The sequence below is a fragment of the Lepidochelys olivacea genome (genome assembly GCF_965140295.1).
Source record: "Lepidochelys olivacea isolate rLepOli2 genome assembly, chromosome: 8".
Classification (NCBI taxonomy): domain Eukaryota; kingdom Metazoa; phylum Chordata; order Testudines; family Cheloniidae; genus Lepidochelys; species Lepidochelys olivacea.
Window position 1 is genome coordinate 74,133,756 of NC_140418.1, and position 19,296 is coordinate 74,153,051.

General features: G+C 43.3%; 1 protein-coding gene across 2 annotated transcripts in view; it reads right to left on the bottom strand.

Annotated features, from left to right (window-relative positions):
- LOC311524795 (very-long-chain enoyl-CoA reductase-like) overlaps positions 1-18,888 on the bottom strand; it is a 32,865-nt gene extending 13,977 nt beyond the window's left edge. The window contains exons 1-5 of one of the 2 annotated variants that reach the window (XM_084636307.1): positions 18,545-18,888; positions 4,720-4,770; positions 4,112-4,163; positions 3,674-3,718; positions 2,015-2,118 (exon numbers count right to left, since the gene is read on the bottom strand). In XM_084636307.1, coding sequence (XP_084492433.1) covers positions 2,015-2,118; positions 3,674-3,718; positions 4,112-4,127 — 165 coding nt within the window. In that variant the 5' untranslated portion in view covers positions 4,128-4,163; positions 4,720-4,770; positions 18,545-18,888. The remainder of the gene's footprint in view (positions 1-2,014; positions 2,119-3,673; positions 3,719-4,111; positions 4,164-4,719; positions 4,771-18,544) is intronic. The other variant, XM_084636306.1, reaches the window with a different exon arrangement.
- Positions 18,889-19,296: the final 408 nt, after the last annotated feature.

A 19,296-nucleotide genomic window follows, 5' to 3' on the forward strand; every position in this document is an offset into this window, starting at 1 on the left:
AAATGCATACATATAATGTGCACTTGCATTTGCAGTAATGGCATCCAACTTAAGTATTTACATGCACAGGTGACAAGTTATTTGCAATTAACATGGGAGCACATACAGTTGTGATAAATGTGCATGCAAATTATATTTATATAATGTTAGCCTTTATTTTTCATCTTGGTATCCTATAAAACTACTTTTTGACTGTAGGTTAAAAAGAATGCTGGTAAAGAATTTCTCCAAAAAAAAGGTGGGGGGCAAGAAACTAGTTTCTAATGAGTCAATTTTGTTTAAAATAGAAATACTTCATACCAGCATCACTTTAACTTGACCTCAATTTTTATAATTACTTTTGCTTCCATAACTAATTAAAGTAGGTTCATGTCTGAATTATGGAGAAATAAGGGAAATGTACTGAACTTATGTAACAAAAAATCACCACTTTTTTCTGATATAGTTAGAGCTACTCATATGTCCAGAAAATGTGTTGAGGTATTGGTGATATTATATGATGTAATTGCATCAGCAGTCTTCCTGGCAAAGGTTAAATTGACTGTAGATGGGAAGACATTTTTTCTTTAAACTTGCTAAAGCTAAAGTTTGTCTTAGGTTATGTCTGAATAAGATGAACGAGGGCAGGGTGAGGGAGGGTCTAGATGTTTCACAGGACAATCATGTGGTAGGGTCTATGCTTTAATTTACATTATCATGTTTTGATATGCTGTGGTATTTCACTGTACATCGATATGAAAGCATCTTGATCTGATAACCTGCTCATATTGTAATTATTTGTTCTGATCATCTTACTGCATTTAGGATTACTTGGTAGTCGTCTTTTTCTAACATAGGCTCCAGTGTGATAATCTGAAGATTTATATTCAATGAAAAGTGATTATTTAAAATTATAGGGGGGGTTTATTACTTTTGTCTTTGCTATTTGTCATTAATAAGATTATATTAATTATGTTAACTAAAAATATGTTTTCAAATTGCTGTCTAACTTTACCTTCATGCTGTGACATTTAAATTAAAACTAAAGGACAATATGTGTGTTGTGGAATCACAGAAGGCTTTGTGCAGGGACAGTTTTCCACCTCATTTCAGAGCCACCATTTATTTTACCACCTAGTCAATGCTACAGGCTAATGCTGCCACAATGGAACTTTTCTCTGAATTAGGAGGGCAGAAAACGTTTGTTTTCAATTTCTGTTAATGTTAAGCTGAATGAATAACTGATTTTTCAGTTTGGTGGCTGAACTGAAAAAATATTTGGGTAGTTTCAAACCAGAAATGATTTTTTGTGGTGGTCTTTCTTGACACAATGAAAAACTAAAAAGAAAAAAAAAATTGTTTGGGTCAAATGAAAGAGTGTGAAGGTGTATTTGAAGCGACACTTGGTTTCTAAATGAAATGTTGATTCAAAACACAATGTTGAAATGGTTCCTTTTGATAGTTTCAAAGCAAACTTTGAGTTTCAAAATGTTTGTTTTCAGTGTTTATTCAGCCAAAACTATTCACCAAAATGAAACTCAATTCATGCTGCGACTGAAATGACCAGCTGTCATTAGTGTCCCAGGACCTGAACTGTAAACATGCATGTGAGTAACTTTACTCTCATGAGTAGACCCATTGAAGTCAATGAAATTGACTGACATCAGTAAAGTCACTCATATGTCTTTGCAGGATTGATTGCCAGGACAACAGGATGAGCCTGATCTCGGACAGCCCAAGGAACAGAAGTTACATAGTCACTTAGTTCCTGGGTGCCAGGCTACCATGTTGCAAGGCGATCACTGCTGTTTTTCCATGGGGTGCATTGTCAGGATTTCATGATGTACTTTTTTTGGGTTCTCTGGTTAAATGCTTCTTAAGATTAGAGTCACTGAATATGAAGCTCCACTGTCTACATCTGCTGTCAGACCAGGCAGCGCATGGACATTCTAAATAAATGCAGAGAGAAAGTGATGCAAGAATTAATTAAGGAGAAGCATTAATTAAAATGTCTCAGGCTTGCAGCATAGCTCACCATAGTCCATCCTATTTGTGGCCCTAAATCTTTAAAATATAGTGTAGCGGTTGTGCCAACTGGGAGATGCTGCAGGATTTCCTCATCTCTCAAGGATTTTCCTTCTGAGAAGAAGAAGTAGTTATACTCATCACAGTGAAATTAAAGTAAACTCTGGTACCATATTAACCCTAAAGAAACCCTTTAGTCTGTTTAGACCAATCTGTGGGATTCTTTGGCCTGACACATGCTTTTACCAGAGTCTTAGGTAAGAGGGTGCCATTTGATAAAACAAATGCAGTGTGCTTCTGTTTCCTTATATTTGCATACAAAACAATAGGAAAAAATATAGGAGTGAATTTGCTATGCACCCACGGAAGACCACTGAAACCAACACACCATCAATTGAATCCTCATCCCCTGCTTTGCAGTAGCATATTCCATTACAGAAAACGGGTAGACACTACTGGGGGTGTGTAACTGCTCTCTCTGTAGGGAGAGAGAATTTACATAGATCATGGACCCACTAACCAGTCCCCTTCTCATTCCTCATCCATGCAAGAGGTTGAAGAGTGCCCCTATGTAATCTCTTTGTGGCCTTCCACTTCAGTCCAATGGATATGTGGTTGTTCCACAGGGTTTTGGTCCTAGGCAGGAGGTATGGAGCAGACCAGGATCTCCCCCTCTCTGCATAGTAGAATGCAATTTATATTCAACTCTTTTTCAAGCTCTTTTGTTTAACTGACATCTTTCCATTTCGGACGTTTGACCTATGAGACACATGCCTGCTTTGGGCTGGTGGCAAGTGCCTGCATTTAGGGGAATCCCGATAGTTCCAGTTGTTTCCCAGTGACCACTTTCCCAGCATAAGCCACTGGATGGGGCCTGATAACGTAAGGAAAGGAAGGAAACACAGCCGCTCAAGCACGTATTTTCCCAGGGACTGATCCCAACACAGTGCGTTAATCTTTACTAGCATAATCATTTAAAGGGATTGTGTAAACAACTGTATGCTTAGTAGCAGGGGGGAAAAGGTGCTACATTGTATTTGAATAACTATGGAGAATTAACATTTTTTCTCCAGTTATGCTTTCCCTTGTGCACCAATGCCATGCGACAAGAGTTTTCTACCAGAAATACCTGTGACTAAATTAACTGAATCAGCCATTTGGCACCAGCTAAGTCTGTAGATCCTATATTCCCATTAATTCATTTTGCATTATCTTATCACATGAGAAAACTGTAATGTCCACCTGCGATAAAACGAAATTATTGTGAATTAACAACACTAGCACATAACCCTTCAGACTTTTCACAGACGAGCACCACTTTGGGGTCCATCTCATTGCAGTTAGGTGCAGGTAATATATAGATTATATGCTGCTTCCATTGAAGGACAAGTGCTCAACAGTTGAAAACAAATTAAAACAATGTGCAAACTCCCAAGTTAACTAAACAGTGGGTATTGTCACCAGACCCATCTGTGGGACTCTGAGCAATAAATGTTCAAAGAATTCAGCTTGTGTGGGCTCCTTTTTGTAAAGTCCTTCATAATGTTAACTAGTTCAGCAAAACTCCCACTTATAGCAGATAATACCAGCAGAGAGGGCAAGATGTGGCACCCCTCTATGCAAGCACTATGTTCATAGCCTTGTTACTCTAGACTCAACTGGTACTTACTGGGATCAAGTCTTATTGACTGCCTTGCTGGATACCACTTGGGATCTGCAAGACAAATTAGAAAACATAAAATTATCCACAGTATTTGCTTTTGGATTATCCACTGTTGTAATGACTGCAACTGAATGAGAGAAGAAGTTTTTGGTTGGAGATTTTTATGACTTCTTGTTGTTGTTTTTTTTATAACAAACAATAAAACAAGTTACAGATCAAAGCACAGATCTGCATGAATTAGGAGATGACAGCTAATGAAAAATTATTTTAAATGTCAGCTACATTAGTGTTCAGTTGCTGATTATTTGCGTTAATGTGTGTGTGTGTGTGTGTGTGTATCACATGCTCCATCAAACTATATAATTTTATCTTAAATATTTATGTACTGGATATTCTGATGTGATTTGTACCCTTAGTATGTTTCTTTGAAAATATTATACTTACATGATTTATGGAACATCAATCTGATATCACTAATCGTGGCACATGGTTCCACCTAGGCAACAAAAAATACTGTTCATTTGTATTGGAAGATGATCAGTAGGTACAAAAAAATGTGCAGGTGGAAATGTGATTTTTCAAGTTGACAGCATTCCTTTAACTTTCCGAAACATGGCCAAAAAATTCTATTTCTAGTATGGACAGCTCAAGCCACTCGTAATAGGAAAAGGGAGCATTTAATCTCTAGCTCATGTTGCAAATCCATCCATGTTAATAATGACCAAAGTTATTACAACATGATGATAGTTTTGCGGCTTATGTGAAATCTCTCTAGGGTCACTTCACAACTGGTACTAAACTGGCACCCTTGTAGACCCCCTCAGCTGAGAGGTTGAATACGAATGAAGTTGGAAGTGCTCCCTGCGCTCTGGTCCTTCCAGAAAGGGGTTGAGGGATTTTGTAAGGCGACGTGGGCAAGTTTGCTCTGCCGCTGCCTAGGCTATTGTCTCCAGTGGAGGAGGAAGGGTTTTCCATCTCCTTTCACAAGCACTCCATTTACTTACAGAAAATTAAAAACTGTCACCTGCCATTTTAACAATATTATCATTTACCTTATCCAGAAAGCACAGCTGTTGCTTTGTCTTCCAATCAAGGATTTCCACCTGATAGAAAACAAAATGACAACTCTGTTTGCTGACTGATTAATCTCGCAGCTCTTGGGGCATTCTTTAGAAATATGATCATTGCTAAGGATGAAGTACCACCTTCTTCCAGTCGTCTGACTGTGCTAATATAACTATTTCTGATATAACCAAGAGGCAGCTTTGATCAGGACCAACTGCAGGTCTTTAAATCTCTAAGTGCAGTTGTACTCTGGAGCAAGAGCACTTCCTACCAAACAGATCTTCTCCCTCTGTGTAGTCAGAGCCACAAGTGCTTACTGTGTTGACCAAAATAAGATTTTGCCTTTTAAAAAAAAACAACAAAACACTTGTTAGTAAAATGGAGACAACATAGCTATGGGATAGCAAGCTAGACTTCCATCAAGTTTCACAGGTGTAACTGAGGGAAGAATTTGTCCTGCCAAATCTTTTACTGTTGCAAAAGTCAGACACAGCTTGGCACAGACAGAAAAGTCATAATTTTTTACTTGTAAATAGAGCACATTGAAGTTTGAAATATAGACCAGGCTTTAAATCCCTCCCAAGACTGTAATTCAGAATGACTAATGTTTTTTACAGGGGCATGCTCTGCAGTATTAGAGAGAGAACCTTTAAACAATATTTCTAAGGGCTATTTTCCAGTCACTTGAGGCTCCAAAGTTACATTCTATACAGAAGCTATAACTAATGGGAATATTTGTGGGAGAGGTATATATTTCTTTCAATGAAATAAGTTATTGGGTTGACTGTAAGTACTCCCTGCCGTGTCTGCATCCCAAACTTTGCAGCATTGTGTTTGTGCATGGGGAACAGAAACTGAAACTATCAACAAAAAGGAAACTGCTCAGTTTCACTGTCCAAGCTGAGTTTTGTTAATAAAACAGGTATGTACATTCATTTTTTGGGATATACAGTTTTTAATCATTGTGTCCCTTTAATTAGAGACTTTATATTTTGTTTTGGACATACTTGGGCATTTAATACAGCTCTCAACTGTATCAACTGATCTTCAAAAATGATGTGATAAGCATTCTGAAAATACTCAAAGACACAATGATCATGCCATCACATCCTAGAAATTATACTTGTTGACATTTTTATTTGGAATAGCCTCACCAAATTTCAGTTTATCCTGCTGGGTACTAACACAAGCAAATACGGTATTGATTTTTTAAAATCACTCAGTTGGTTTTTGTTTTGTTTTTTAAAAAAAGCTTATTTTATAGTCTAGGAAAAATTATCCCTGAATAAGAGCAACACAAAATAAATTAATCCTGCCTGTTCTATTAAACTGCTTACATAGGTGAGGCTCCTTAGATTTAGCTAGGGCCATGACATGATTTGTTCTTAGGTTCAATCACTTAATTTTTTTTATCCTCAGTTATCAAATTTCTCCCTCTAAACAGTTCCTTTATTTCAGTTGAGGTAAGTATATCCCCCTTCCCTTGAGATTTCTCGGTCATACTAAGCTATTTGTGAGAAAAGCAGGTGAAGCTGCACTCGGGACCTGATTCTGATTTCAGACTGATGTGAATCAGGAACAACTCCACTGAAGTCAGTAGAGTTTGTCTTGCAGCAGTCTGTGAGAGAGGAAAACCAAGATCTTTTAGTCTATTCTGCTTCTATCTCTCATTCCTAAAGTACATAATGGAAAAAACAGATTGCAACATCAGGGCCAACTTCTGCCACCTTCCTCATGCAGAGTAATAACTTACTCTGTGAGTAGTCCTATTGCAGGAAATCACCCCACTGAAGTCGATGCATAACTACTGTTGACTTCAGTGGGACCAAGATTTCATTCCTTGACGTCACTGGGAATGAATCAAACTGTCAGTGTTTAACAGGACAATATAGGAAAGGTCTGGAGCCCATAATACCTTGGTGATCCTTTTGTCATGTATTTGTACAGATAAGTCTTCTTTGACTTAAGGCCACAAGTTTCTGTCTGAGAATGAATGTCCAGCGTAGGAGGAGACTCCAAACCCCAAGATGTAGTTCTCACTGAGAAGGGTGGAGTGGGGTAGAAGGATTTGCTCCCTTGTGGAAATGGGAAGGAGTTTAGCCCACAAGACACAAAAATACCTCAATATGTGCCAGAGGCCTTATGTCTCCACAGTGGATCCTAGCCCTCACTAATGCCTTGACAGCACAATTCCAGTGCAGCTATTCTGCCTCCTTAAAAATAGCCCTCATGGGGCTTTCAGAAAGTGAACAGGGGCGCCACAAAAGCTAATGCTGACTCAGTGGGTATTTACTTGCATTGGCAATGTAGCCCTGTGGTACCTACTTCCCAGTCATGCTGAAAAGTCCCAGCATGCACTGGACTGCACTGTCTCCACTGATCACATTGGCATGTCTGCGTATGAGGGTAGGGTAAGCCTGCTTTTATTCAATACTAAGGATATCTCCAGTATTTTCAATATTGTTTCATATTCCATAACATACTCACTACAGAATAAACACTGAATGAGGGTTCTGACATGTGGTGATCACATTCTGTACATACCCAACAACATTCAGGCAGAGAAGTAGGGTCGGCCTTAGGGGTGGGCCACCTGGGCGACTGTCCAGGGGCACCATGGTGAAGGGGTGAGCTGTCCAGAGGTGTGCACTGCCAGTGTAGAGTCAGAAACTGCTCCCAGCTGGTCGGGGGTGGAGGGGAAATCCAGATTTCTACCTGCTTCCTCCTGGGGGAGGAACATGGGTGGGAGTGGTGACACACAGACACTGCTCCTCTCCCCCCCCACACACACATTCCTCCATGCCCCCCCAAGGGGCTGTGGTGCAGGTGGTGCACCACCAAGCACTCCATGCATCCAGGTCACTTTCCCCACCTAGTCTGTGCTGTGAGGCGAGCACCAGGAGTTTCTGCTCTCTCCCCATCTGGGCTGCGCAAGGGGAGAGCAAAGTGACCTGGAGGAGGGGAGCTCTGACTTCACTCCCCCAACCCCAAGGGTGCACAGAGCAGCAACGTTCAAAGGAGGAAAGTAGGCAGCAATGCCATCTCCTCTATTCATCCAGCTCCATTTCCCCTCATGGGTCCAGGAGGGGGATGCAGGTGTTAGAGGTGCAAGGGGTGGTGGGGAGCCTGGGAGCCCACTGGGGGCCAGGGGCACCAAAATACAAGTTCATCCAGGGTGCCATTTTTCTTGAGGCCAGACCTGCAGAGAAGGTGTATGAAATAGAATTATCTCATACCCAGAAGGCCAAATGCTGTTCCCACTCAAGTCAACAGCCATTTTGTCCTTGACTTTAACAGAACCAGGACTTGGCCCTGAGGGAATAAATGTGTCCCCAAAGAGGCAGCAGTTACCTCTCGGAAATCAAAAGGTAATTATATGTATTAGCACTGTGATTTGCAATGTTATAGTTAAATGTCTGTCAGAGCGCCCATTACCCCCCTTTCTGTAGAGCATTGTGTGTGTGGATGAGATAAGGTGGGTAAAGTAATATCTTCTATGGGATCAACTTCTGTTGGTGAAAGAGACAAGCTTTCAAGCTAACAGAGCTGTTCTTCAGGTCGGACCTATGTGTGTATGTCAGAATATATCTAGCCTCATATTTGTTGTAGGATGCATGTGAAGTAGCTGATTTATGGGAAACACCTTTTCTTTTTTTCCTAATGGCGTCAGATCTGAGAACCTTGTTCTTACCTACTGACAAGGTAGTTAGATATTGCTATTTTTAGCTCGAGCCCCACTAGCACATGCCTGTACCCCTGGGCAGGCTGGAAGTAGGGTTGCCGGGCGTCCGGTTTTTGACCAGAATGCCCAGTCGAAAAGAGATCCTGGCAGCTCTGGTCAGTGGGGCTAAGGAAGGCTCCCTGCCTGCCCTGGCTCTGCATGGCTCCTAGAAGTGGCCAGCATTTTCCTCCAGCTCCTAGGCAGAGGTGCGGCCATAGGGGCTCTGCACTGTTCCCAACCCAAGCACCAGCTCCACAGCTCCCATTGGCCAGAAACCATGGCCAATGGGAGCTGTGGGGTCAGTGCCTCCAGATGGGGGCAGCGCAACAAGCCGCGCCTCTTCAGAGGAGCCGGAGGGAAATGCGGGACACTTCTGAGAGGTAAGTGCGGCCTGGAGCCAGTGCCCTGAACCCCCTCTCACACCCAAACTCCCTCCCAGAACTCGCATCCCCTCCTGCACTTTGAAACCCTCAGCCCCGGCCCCACAGCAGAGCCTGCACCCCCAGCTGGAGCCTTCACCCCCCTGTCCGCCAACCCCATGCCCGAGCCCAGAGCCCGCCCCAAACCCCTCATTTCTGGCCCCACTTCAGAGCCTGAACCCCCAGCCCAGAGTCTGTACCCTCTCCCACACCCAATCCCACTGCCCCAGTCTAGAGCCCCCTCCCACACTCCAAACCCCTCATTTCTGGGCCCACCCTGGAGCCCTCATCCTCTTCCACACCCCTACCCAGCCCAGTGAAAATGAGCGAGAGCCGGGGAGAGTGAGCAACAGTGGAAGAGGCGGTGGAGCCTTGGAGAAGGGGCGGGGAAGGGGCGTGGCCTCAGGAAGGGGCAGAACAAGGGTGTTCAGTTTTCTGCAATCCGAAAGTTGGCAACCCTAGCTGGGAGGCCTGTTCCCAACTGCAGTGCAAAGATAATGCCTAAAATCTTTGGGGCTGAAGATGGCAGTAGAGGACTTTGAAGCCTCTAGGATTCTTGTTCTTTGTGATTTTCTGTTGCTAAGGAGCAGGATTAGCCCAGGGGTCTTATGAGGCAATGTGGACAGGTGCTTGAAGCAGCTTTGACAGGCACAGATCATTTACTTAGCAAAGTTTATGGGACAAAGGCAACAATGGATATAATACAAGGGAAAAGAGCCCCTCAGAATTTTCTTGCTTCTGTGCTTAGACTTCAGTGCAGAGGAGTCACCTAGGGCTCAACATGCAAAACTCCTACCTACCAAAAAGTCTTTGAAACTTTTATGTCTGAAAACATATATTTATAATAGTAATAGACAAACAAATATGTTTGTTTTCTTGAAGGAACGCTGAACTTGAAATTCAGTCAGTTTCAAACACTGAGGCTTCCTGCCAGGTGGTGTTTCTTTACAATCACATTTTCCTGTTTTTAAAATGATTCTCTCCCAAGACTCTCACAAACAGGGTAATGGCTTAACTAACTGTGTTAAAGGGGAAGCAGTGAAACTGACTATACACAAAGTGTTGTCAAATGCACAATGTAAAGAAACTAGGGGAAACTTTTTTTCCTGTCAGCTGTTTCAGCAATAGCAATCTGAAGTGTTGCTTGTAACAATAAAAAAAAAAATGTTTTTTCAACACATTTTCAGTCAGCAGCATGTGGTTTAGATTGGTTGTGTCCCTTTAAGTGTTCCCAGATCATTCAAATATCTTATGCACAGCTTCCTTACCTTTGTCATGCACAAAGGAACCGTCTTAAAAGAAGAGAATCATAATTTTCTTTGCAGTCCAAGCAACCCTGCCCCAGGCATTTAAACTCAACATTCTTATTCTGAGTCATGCAGTCTCGAGATCAGTAGAGCAAGGGAAACCTTTGTAATAGGACCTGCAATATTCTAGCAATGCTCTAGGCAGGCAGCACCACACCAGCTCTCATTAAAAGGGTTATCTTCACAGCCAGAAGGGCTGTTAAAATGACAGCTTCAGTTCGGCAGAAACTGAAGGGACACCTGGAGTAAACTAGTATCAGGGGGTAGCTAGCCTATACAAAAACGAGTCCGGTGGAAGACTAACAGATTTATTTGGGCATAAGCTTTCGTGGGTAAAAAACCATCTGAAGAAGTGTTTTTTTTACCCACGAAAGCTTATGCCCAAATAAATCTGTTAGTCTATAAGGTGCCACTTGTTGTTTCTGGAGTAGACTCAACTCAATCCACCCCTAGCCAAGATGAAGTTTTGCTAACATTTGTTCTCAAGAACAGCTCCCTATCCAAACCAGTTAGGGAAATCATGCTAGAACCATGTTGTTAGCAACAACAGTAAGTTCCAGCATGATTTCAAACACTGTGAGGTCAGAGCCCAAATCTGTAAGTCCTGCAATGTCTGCAAACCTCCCAGAAACAGGGACCCTCACACCAGGCCTGATCCTGAGAGATGTCAAGCACCTATAACTACTACTGAAGTCATCTGGAACAGCAGGTGCTCAGGATCATAACACACACTTCTGTAGCTGAATTGCACATGATCCTCACACCATCTTTATCTGCAAATGAAGGGACTGAGCAACATGCTGGTTATTTAGTATAACCACAGGGGTAACATAAGGAATCACCTGACTAGGTTAGACAAAACACTTGAAGAGAGGATTTCAGGGAGATAGGTGGATCAAGCGTGAAGGTTTTCAAGAACACAAATGGGAGCTAGGCACTCAATTCTTATTGACTTTTAAGGGGAGTTGGACACCTAGCTACCTTTTTGTACCTTTGAAAAGGACCGTCCAGTTCCTTTTTAAAAAACTAAACAAACCAGCCTCCCCACCACCAGTAAACTTTAAGTGTGCTTCTCTTTGGCCCATGAAAACAGACAAAAAAACCTCTGTCCATCCTCAAGAAGAGATGGGGAAAACTGTCCTGGCACTTAAATAATTTGGCATCACTGGAGAGAGACACCATATCTCTGTTTTATCCAGTCATTTTCAGTTTGAAAAATCTTTCACTTAAGACATTCCCTAAATGCAATGAATTCATCAAGAACTAATGACTAAATCTGCCTAACTGATGATTTACAAACACATCTGGCTCAGAAAACCAAGGGCCCAATCCTGCAAACCCTTACTCACATAAATAGTCCTTATGCAAGTAATTCTGTTGATATCAATGGGATTATTATTTCATGTAAGGATGAGTAAAGGTTTGCAAGATAAGGCCCCAGATAATTCTTCTCCAAACACAGGTATATTAAGTGTAATTTGTTTATTGATTATTTAATTTAAGAATCTTAAAGGGACATGTTAACTGAATGCTGAACATTTTTCTACTATATTTACAAGAAATACCTAAGATTACTATAATTGAAAGAGAGTAGAGGAAATCAGTAAATGAGGGGTTTGGAAGAGGGCTCCGGGGTGGGGCCAGGGATGAGAGGTTTGGGGTGCAGGAGAGGGATCAGGGCTGGGGCAGGGTGTTGGGGGGGTGCGGTCCAGGGTGCAGGCTCCGGGAAGGAGTTTGGGTGCAGGAGGGGACTCCAGGCTGGGGCAGGGGGTTGGTGTGTGGGAGGGGGTTTGGGGTGTTGGAGGGGGTGTGAGCTCTGGTAGGGAGTTTGGGTGCAGGAGATGGCTCAGGGCTGGGGCAAGAGCTTGCAAAGGGGTTCAGGGTGCAGGCTCCAGGCGGCGCTTACCTTAGGTGGCTCCCAGAAGCAGCCACCAGGTCCATGTGGCCCCCAGGCACATGGGCGGCCAGGGAGGCTCTGTGCACTGCCCTTGTACCCGCTGTGCTGCCCCCGCAGCTCCCACTGGTCATAGTTCCCGGCCAATGGGAACTGTGGAGCCAGTGCTGGGGCTGGGAGCAGTGTGCGGAGCCTCCCTGGCTGTCCATGCGCCTAAGGGCTGCAGGGCCCTGGAGGCCGCTTCCGGGAGCCATGCAGAGCCAGAACAGGCAGGGGGCCTGCCTTAGCCCGGGGCCCCCACTGTGTCACTGACAGACTTTTAACAGCCCAGTCAGCAGCGCTGACTGGAGTCACCAGGTCCCTTTTCAACCAGGCATTCCGGCTGAAAACCGGACACCTAGCAACCCTACCTCTTTCCCTCTCTGGATGTTTTGTTTTGGGTCTTGCATGCAACTAGGCAGCCAAGTACCTAGCTTGGGTGCGGCTATCTTCCCTCAGTTCATGGATCACAAGCAAAGCTAGGTGCCTCCATGCAGCCCAGACTCAGGTCCTATTTCCAATAGAGGGCCAGGGCTTACACACACCCCTGTTGTTGGCATCTCTTATAAGCTAATTTAGGCAGCTTCCCACCTAGCATGTGGGCTTTGTGGATCTCCACCTAAGGTGCCTATCTCTCCCCATTCATTGTATAGGGAGCCTTAGGCACCTAACTCAGGCTTTCTGGATCGCAGTGTTGTTTCTGTGATTTTCTAGGCAGTGTTGCAATGCCTAAGTTCCTTTGTGGATCCCACCCTTAGGCCTCTATCTTGCAATGGAGCTCACTGCAGAATTGGGGCCCTGTTTCAAGTAACATGGTGGGCTGTGCTTTGCAATGTCATGCGAAGCCTATTTCTCAAAGTGGCACTCTTTTTATAAGAACCTCTTCATTAGGTATTGTTTTAAAAACACTTCTGATCTCTATGTACAGCAACTGAAGGATGTAATTTGTTCTAAAAGCCACACAGCTCAGCAAAGCTGTCACTTCTTAAATTGCCATGTCTCTACCAAATAACCCACAATGACTATGTAAGAATTTCTAAAGAACTCAGCAAATCTGAACACACTAACATCAGAGGCTATGGAAAAAATATAAATTATTCAGAATATAAAAGTGTTCACTTTGTTCATTTACAGTAAAAAAATATAGATGCACTTCTCTGGCATGATGTATTTCTGAGCTTATGTGCCTATACTTTCCATAGCATAATAAATCTTTGCCATTTGATGAAAGAACATGCAGTGCTTTTCATATTCATTTGACTGTTTTTGATTTTCTGTACAGAGAAATGCTCTTGTGAAGTGCTTCTTCAATGTGTGGTACAGTTAGATTTGCGTTGTCAGTATAATCCTGACTAAAGTCCAACTTGATAAATAATTGGAATAATAGTTGGAATTGCCTACTTCTGATCCACTAATATTTTACAAAATACTCCATAAGTTGTTTGAAACTGAGAGGAGCCCTAAGTCTCTCATGAACTGACCAGTTTCCCCTCTCTGTAGTAGTCACTACTAGGATAAGTATTAAACTTCTCTTCTTGGTTACATTTCTGTATCCGGTAATCTCATGAGTCTCAGAACAGCTATGGAGTTACATTAATTTATTCAGGCTAGAATGGATCCTCCCTTTGGCCTGTTTCACACCTACACCAGTGCTGAGTCCAGCCAGAGAATGAAGGGAAAGGCAGTGCGTCTCCCCTGTCCTAGCACTGCTAGGAGCCACTCTACTACAGCACAGGTTAGAGTAGCTCTGAAGGCTGCCCAAATTTCCACCACAACTGCAATGGCCCATGTGAACCATTTCAATAGCTGGTGCTAGCCAGTACAAAGGGACATCTTGGCCACAACCTCCCTTCTCCCAGCAAGCCTTGACCACTGGAGGGTGATATGCAGCTAGCGATGATGGCTGTGTGTGCGCGCGCCAGAGAGGACTCCACACACTAGGAGTATTTCCTCAGGTGTGGGGTGTGTTACAGCTACAGTGCAGGAATTAATTCCCCCTTACATTAATTGTAGAAATATTATTTATATTCCTAGTGAACAGGGACCTCACTTTCAATTCTCTGCTTGGGGTTAAAGGGCAAAGGTGCTACGCCCACGGGACCCTTAACGCACATGCACATGGGCAACGTATAGTCCCCTTGTAACTATACCCAAAAAAATGAAGTGAAACTGACTGTGTCCCAAGTCAGTTAAATGCATGAAATAAGATGGAAAAAAAAAATCTTTCAGTAACAATAATCCTAAACTTAGCCAATAACAATAGTAGGTAAAAATATTCAGAGTGTGATTTTAATGTTTGTAAAGTGCTTAGTGATTCTCAAGTGGAAGATGCTTCAGAATTGCAAAGTATAATAAGGGTTTCAGAGTGTATAATAAAACAATACTGGCCTACAACTTAGATACTTTTCTCTATACTTATAACTCCATTTTGAATTTATGCAAAGAAGCATTATAATTGTAAATACTAAAATATTTTGATTTTATCCACATATGTGTAATCAAATTAGTGGGGTGAACTGTATGGGCAGTTATTCGCTCCAGCCTCTCTCACTGCTACCAGTAGTGCTCAGACTGGGCCAGTATGTGGTGGTAGTGTGGCATGCCTGCCCCTCTTTAAAGCTGTTATCTAGTTCTCCAGAATCTCAGCTTTCGTTTTTTGTTGTTGTTGTTTTTTTTTAAAAGGATCTAGCTGTTACGGTTGTGAAGAAAATCTCAAAAAGGTGAACCAAGACCAGACATCTACTTGAGTCTGCAGAGAGACCTGATAGCTCTGAGCTATTGAGCTCTGCCCCGTTCAGCTCATTTAGGCATTAGCTCAGATGCCTAGTGATGATTTAAATGCCAACATTGTTATCTATTTCATTCCTCATGTAAGAAAAGAGAGGGAAGATCATGGATCTACACAATTTACTGTGTCATTTTGGTGCCACGAGAGGGTGGCATTTGGAAGAATCTCACTACTTCTATTTTTTTCACCACTCAAGAAGGAATCAAATCCAAGTTGCCTAGCAGAGCCAGTGGGCACATTCAAGCAGCGCTTGAGGGGAACTAAGCTTGAGGTAGCCCGTGGAGCTCACAGAACAATCATCATCTTATACATCCGCATAAGCTATAGTAGCATCTCATTTTGGCAACTCACGTGGGGCAGAGCTTATAAGAATGCCACTGCATGACTTTCCCTGCCTCATTGTGAGCCCTGGTTGAAACTGGGAATTATTGCATAGAAAGCCTCTCGACAAAAGAGAGGTGAGAAGGGAACGTAAGTGATCAACAAAAATGACCCTAATGGTTGTTTACTGTATCTCTACCAGTCTAAGGAACAAAAAAATTGTTGTGTTTCCTGGCAGTAGTGTTGGCCAATAGAAAAAAGAATGGCTGCTCTTGACCTACAGAGTCGGCTTATACGTGAATGACAAATCTTCTTAAAACAAAATCAGACTATTTATGATCCCCAAACATGGTGAGAACATATTTGCCAGGCTCTCTGCCCACTAAAGTCATTGGCAAAACTCCCACTGATATCAGTGGATTCAGAATGGAGCTCTTAAAATACTTAGATTTTTTCCCCTTTCTTTTCTGACCTAATTAGACTTAAGTTCAGGATTCCTTACTTCCTCTGAAAAGATTGCGGACATCACTAACATTTAGCAGCAAAACTGCTAGTGGGCCAGATAATGTTTTAGGCACAGCCTAATGCAGAACTGCACCGACCCAGAAAGGGCTCTGGGGAGCATTTTGCCTGAGGGAGCTACATTGGGCCAGGTCCTCAGCCTCCAATATGTCCTTTTGCACTGCTCCCTGTCACACAGGTAAATGGAGGATTCCTTTTGCATAAAGCCAGCTATTCCAGACCTACACTGTCCTCTTTGGTAAGATGACATAAGATACAGGGCCTGTGGCAGAAGCACTTTGCACTCTGATGAGCCTCAACAGGATAACAGCCCCTGTGGGGCTATTGTCAGTAAGTTAGAGCAGCCCAACGTATGCTGCTGCCCTCAGACCTGAGGAATGCAAAGCCATCTTTGTTGTGCCATCACCCACACACCTTGAATCCGGCATGAAGTGCACCTCAGACAGACTTGATGATCTGGTCTAATGCCTCTCAAATCTCCTAGGGAATGCACCTCCCCTTAAGAAGATGGTCTTCAACTCCTTCATGGCCAGCCAGCCAGCTCAGCTCTACTCTACTGGCAAGTGTGAAGCATAGAGTGGATTGTTCCTCAGGGAGAATTAGCAGAATTTGCAGTTGTGTCTGGCCCTATAGTCTGGGCTACTGAGGTATAACTGACACTGTGCTAAAAGTACAAGAAGTTGCCAGGTGCTTGTCTATGCTAGGGCTAATGAAACTAACATTGATGCAGCAGAAATATTGGTAATACCAATGGGAATTTCTTCTTAAAATTCCTTAGGGCAAGATAGATAGGGCCATAGGAGGAAGGCTCTGTGCATCTTCTCTATCTTGTTCACCCATGTAAGGATCAGAGATAATCTAGCTCATCCTGTTTAGGTGCTACAGATATCGGAAGTGTTTTCTAAGTTTTGGTAAAAGACAGAATCATGGATCTTAGGATTTGACGAGTAAATGGAGGAGGAGCTGTTTTGCAGATGGGTTTAAAACCCTGTTAATTTTTAAAAGAAAAACGAGTACTTGTGGCACCTTAGAGACTAACAAATTTATTTGAGCATAAGCTTTCGTGAGCTTATGCTCAAATAAATTGGTTAGTCTCTAAGGTGCTACAAGTACTCCTTTTCTTTTTGCAGATACAGACTAACACTGCTGCTACTCTGAAACCTATCGTTAATTTTTAAATGCAGATATTTTATTGATGATTTTGCATTTTACAGGGTTTTTTTTTTTTTAATTAAAGAGGCTTTTGCATTTACTTTTAGGTTAATATGGGAGAGTCTCATGGTGGAGAATCTGAAATGAGAGACTGCAAAAATGAAACAGTTATCTAGAAGGATAGCTGCTAATTAGTATTATTTTGAAATTCCACCCCCCCTGCTTTGACATGAACCAGCCTTCAGAACTTTCAATTAGCAGATATAGACACATTCCCTCCATTAGAGCTTAACGTAGTTGATTAAATTTAGATTCTTTAAGTTATGCCAGAAGGTAAGATAGGCCTTTTTGTGATGCTGTGTTTAGTATGCACTCAGAAAAGGTTGAATGTATTAAAATCTTTCTTAATTACTTTTTTATTTGATACACATTAAGGCAAGAATCAAGTACGTCATTAAAATCTATAGCCAATGACATTTACAAATGGCCAAGAATATTTCAAACAACTTTTCCCACCTGTCCTTGAGAACCAGAAAATACAGCTCTATTAATCAGTGACCATTATTATATATAGTTTATGCGATGTCCCAAAGCATAGCAGACACTGTATGCAAAAGGCTGTAATGTGCAAATGCCTTTACAAATAAAGAAGTCATCTCCTTTGATGAAAGAAACTCACGAACAGGTGCTAGGGGTTCAGTGATTTTCCATGCATATGCTTTTAAGCTTTCATGCTGTTTCAAAAGACCTATGTACAGCATTGCAACATACAGCATTGAACAAGGGTCTTCCAAGAAGCTAGAGATGAACGGTGCCAGTGACATTTATCTCCCTCTGTTTTTTCAAACAACAAGGATATATATACCCAGAGCAGACTGAACATAACAGGGGGATTAGGAAGGGCTGTAAAAAGAGATGAGTGCCACTGATCCACGGCCTCCCCAAATCACAAGTAACCGTGTGAAACTAGCCACAACAGGATACAGAGATCCTCTTCCTCTCCAGTGACTGGCCCTCTGAGCCTGAACACTTCACATAGCCACTCAAAAATGCCAAGTTGGAGCGATCAGCCCCAGGAAGAGAGGGCTGCTGGAAAAACAAAAGAACAGGAGTACTTGTGGCACATTAGAGACTAACAATTGTATTAGAGCATAAGCTTATGTGTGTGTATATATATATATATATACTATATGTTCCATTCTATGCATCCAATGAAGTGGGCTGTAGTCTATGAAAGCTTATGCTCTAATAAATTTGTTAGTCGCTAAGGTGCCACAAGTACTCCTGTTCTTTTTGTGGATACAGACTAACACGGCTGCTACTCTGAAAACTGGAAAAACAGCCGATACGTGGATGACACAAACATAACAATTCTGGGGGGAGGGGGAGCTAGTGTCATTTTGGTTTAAGGCTCTGAACCATGGGTCTATGTGGCCTAGCTTCTCCCCACTCACCCAGGGGAAGCCACAGATGGTTTGGCCTTGTACTTCACATTTGATGAAAGTCAAGTAAATAAAATTCCCCCTGTTTTCAAAAGCCTGCAACTTAAAACTGCCCCTGTTAATCCCCGTAAACTGAGTTGCTGGTAGCCTTTAGCTTCCCTGCAGATGTGATGGGGACACTAGGGAAGAGCCTAGTCAGCAGCCCACCTTGCTCACTGCTGGGAATGCAGCAGAAACCCCGGGTCACTTTTAGCCTCCAGCCTCCCTGCTGTGCAGCTCCAGGGATCGGGCTGCTCCCAGCAGCGCAGGGCTCCGCGCCTCGGTCACTGCCCGTTCTTTAGAACCCCACCCAAGTTCGCTCCGCTGCCAGCCTTGCGCCCGCTCCGCTGCCCAGTGATCCTCGGTGCCAGGCACCCACCTCAAAGAAAGTGACTCTGCTGCCCATCCTGGGTGCTGATTGCGAGCGTTGTGCCCGGCTCTGGCTGCCGGAGCAGGGAGCGGAGCCGAGCCGAGCCGACGCCGCCTCCTCCTCTTCCTAGCGCTGCTGCACTTTAACTCGGGTCCCCGGCGCGCTGGCCAATCAGGAGATGTCCACTGCCCTCCCCTTCCTTCCCTTGGGTTCAGAAATCCTACCGCGAGGGCTACACGCGGGTCAGCGCAGCGCTGCCAGCCCCTGTCCCATGCATCACTCACTCCCCCGTCCCCATGTGCTGTCTGCAGCCAGGCTGCGCTGAGCTCACCATCCCCACCGCAAGGGGAAGGAAGATCCGGCCACAGGCAAGCCAGGGTGCAGCTTCTGCTGCTTTAGGAGCACTTCCAGGACTCCTGTTTGCGAGCTGCAGGCTGAACAGCGCCGCATGCCTACTGCAAATACAGAGCATATAACGGTAGAAATGAAAGGCTGGAAGAGATCTGGAGAAGTCATCAAATCCAGCCCCCTGTGCTGAGGTAGGACCAAA